The sequence below is a fragment of the Pholcus phalangioides genome, unplaced genomic scaffold, assembly GCF_987345545.1.
Source record: "Pholcus phalangioides strain wild (caught in Gottingen) unplaced genomic scaffold, Ppha-v1.0 ptg000013l_1, whole genome shotgun sequence".
In the NCBI taxonomy this organism is placed as follows: Eukaryota; Metazoa; Arthropoda; class Arachnida; order Araneae; family Pholcidae; genus Pholcus; species Pholcus phalangioides.
The window spans coordinates 17,838,059-17,840,883 of record NW_028301606.1 but is presented as its reverse complement, the minus strand read 5'-3'; the positions used below and the strand labels follow the sequence as shown (position 1 = coordinate 17,840,883).

At 32.7% G+C, this 2,825-nt stretch overlaps 1 protein-coding gene across 1 annotated transcript; it reads right to left on the bottom strand.

Annotated features, from left to right (window-relative positions):
• LOC149078685 (uncharacterized) lies at positions 1-2,033 on the bottom strand. The gene is made up of 3 exons (XM_089241255.1): positions 1,979-2,033; positions 387-546; positions 1-151 (listed from the first exon to the last, which is right to left on the bottom strand). The coding sequence occupies exons 1-3, from the start codon at positions 2,031-2,033 to the stop codon at positions 1-3; spliced, it is 366 nt and encodes a 121-aa protein (XP_089097381.1).
• Between the last annotated feature and the right edge of the window lie 792 nt (positions 2,034-2,825).

Below are 2,825 nucleotides of genomic sequence, written 5' to 3'. Positions count from 1 at the left end.
TTACCCACCGTATTCTTTCACAGCAACTTTTATGTTATTCCACAGGTATACTAAATCTTCTTTAACGTCCACAGTGTAAGACGGCATGTCATCTCTCAGACATACCGTGTTTGCGATTGCTTCGGCACACTTTATCCAAAAATTGGTGTAGCTGAAGAAGAAAATAAAAATAGTGAATTAGTGTCAAAGCGAAGGCATCACGACACTTTGTTTTTTCTAAGAACCATGTATGAAAATATTCTATTCACCTGATAAAACAAGTAAAAAATACAGTTGTTTATTTGGACATTATATAATATTTATAACCCCGTGTTCGTCTCACATATTTATCACCTCGTTACAATTTGCTTGCATTTCCCGTCTGATATAAATGGCGGATTCCTCACCTGTGGGAAATAGACACGTTTGATGCCTTGCGCTCAATCCAATTGCTCCTCGTCCACAGTTCGGAAGCAATGCAGTTATCCAGAAATTGATACTCAACATCCCATGTTGTCTTCGGACAATGCTTGCTTTGGGCAGTGGTGTTAGCATCGCAAACAAATTCTGAAAATTGAAAATATTCATTAATTAAATAACTGTTCTTTACCATTGCTTCCGTGGTTGTTGATTAATTATAACATTTCCCACCTCTTTGGGAACTAAATTAAAAGCATGAAATAATGAAAATTCTGATAGTGAATAAAATAGTAATGTCAGAATGGTAAATTATGTAGAATGAAACATTGGTGAATGAAGTATAGATGACTTGATACCAAGCGAAGATAATTGGAAAGAAAAGTCACATTCCTCAGTGCAGAATTATTTGGGCAACAGAAACATAGCTGTGTTTTATTTTCCTACAAATAAAATTCTTAATAAATATATTTGAAATTCACATAGATCAATGCGTGTATCGATAAAACTTGAATCCATAGCCTGTGTGAGTTAGGGGAAAAAACTGACAGTAAGTAATTTTAGCATGACGTGAAAAGATAAAACATTTTTAAATTCCTCAATAAAACGATGATTTTGCTACCCATTTTATTTTTGAAAAAAAAAATGTATTTTTTTGTCCCGGTATTTGTAATGCCAGCATTAAATACTTTGAATTAAATGGGAAAAACGTGTTAAATATTAAAATTCTAATTTTTATTAAAATCAATTAGCATATCGAAGTACGATCGAACTTGGTTAATTTGAAGTCGAAAGTCACTAGCAAAAGTTCGAATTATCCAAAATTCAAATTATACCATTATGTCTTGGATCTTTAAAATTGTACAACCTAAACTTCAACGTTCACATAGGATTGATCAATTGATCTTATCCACTACATTATTCCACTATTCTCGAATCAACATCACTGCAGGATTTTTTGACTATGTTCAAAGCCTGATTTACGGAACCAGTTCATGATCATCCGTTATGAAACTACTTCACAAATTTTGTTTATCATTCTTATGCCATCTAGGAAATGTATTTTCACTAACGTATTATTTTCTGAACATTCCGATACTTTCACACTCATAATGACGACAAAAAGATTCAGAATTTGAATGTTACACCTTGATCTAGTGGTTCAAAAGCGCATAATCGGTATTAAGTGGTGCACAGTCTCGATGCACTCCAGCTGAACAATGTTAAAATGAGCATTAAATTATAAAAAGAGGAGAGAAAAACAGAATTTTCAAACTTTTATTGGTGGTTAAAAATTTGTTGTTTAACAACTTGACGAGAAAAGCGAAGTCTCTGACTTGTCTTTTTGAATTTTTCCAAAGCATATTTTCTCATGTAAAAATTATGATTTTTTTCCCTCCTACTTCGAATTTTCCCAAAAATTCGAAAAAAGTTGAAAATTGTTGAAATCAAATTTGGTATAAAACAAGGGCAGCACGTAAAAGTTTGAATTATCCAAAATTCGAATAAACCAAAAAAGTTCTACTGTATATATATATGTATATATATATATATACTTTTTAAAATAAAAATTATTACTCACGGGCTGGAAGCAAAAGAGCAACAAAGCCAATATATAAACACTGTAACTGCAACATGTCGTAGCAACTTCGTTTGATAGGTGCCAGAGATGAACTACGGCGGAATCGGCGAATTCCTTCTTTTTATAGAGAATCGAAGTGCTGTTCCAGAATATTCTTTATGATTCATTCAGCATGAACATTTTTCGTGATTCCATACGACGATGATCACACACATAATATACCGTATTTGCTGGCATGCCGCCAAACTCGAGGGATAACAGTCTTTAGAATGTTGGAATGTGGTCCGTTCCCGGCATGCCGGATAAAACGAAGTTAAAAGAGGATCACAAGTGTGCATTCAGCCAAATGAATGAAGTTTTATAACAAAGATATTTAACGATTTTTCACAGAATTTGTGATTAAAATTTCCCAACATGCCGGTAAATACGAGCATTCCCGGCATTCTAGCTAATGCGGCAACACATTTTCTTAGGTTTAAATGTAAATAGTTAGCTTAAACATAAATCTATAGAGCTCATGAAATATCACTAAAAATATTATTTATTCAAATTTATTACACATGTTATCGAATGTTTATGCTATGCTGCAACAATGGACTTATACATCTTCAATGCTTTTTGCAAGTTTTCTACTATTAAGTAAATATTGCATTACGAACATCATGAGCATGATAAAATAGCACGAAATCAATATGATTGAATAAAAATTGATTTAAAATAAAGAAAACTGTTCAATGTGTGTGTGTGTGTGTGTATTCATCAAATCAGGAATAAAATATTGAAATCACAGAAATTGGTTACTGCTGCACAGAGTCCCACACCTAATGATTAGCACACCAACCTCTCG

Coding starts and splice junctions, on each gene's coding strand:
- LOC149078685 (XM_089241255.1), bottom strand. CDS start 2,033: ATGTTGCAGTTACAGTGTTTATATATTGGCTTTGTTGCTCTTTTGCTT. Junction 547..1,978: donor TGCTCTTTTGCTTCCAGCCC/GTGAGTAATAAT, acceptor TTCAATTTTCAG/AATTTGTTTGCGATGCTAAC. Junction 152..386: donor AACGTGTCTATTTCCCACAG/GTGAGGAATCCG, acceptor TTTCTTCTTCAG/CTACACCAATTTTTGGATAA.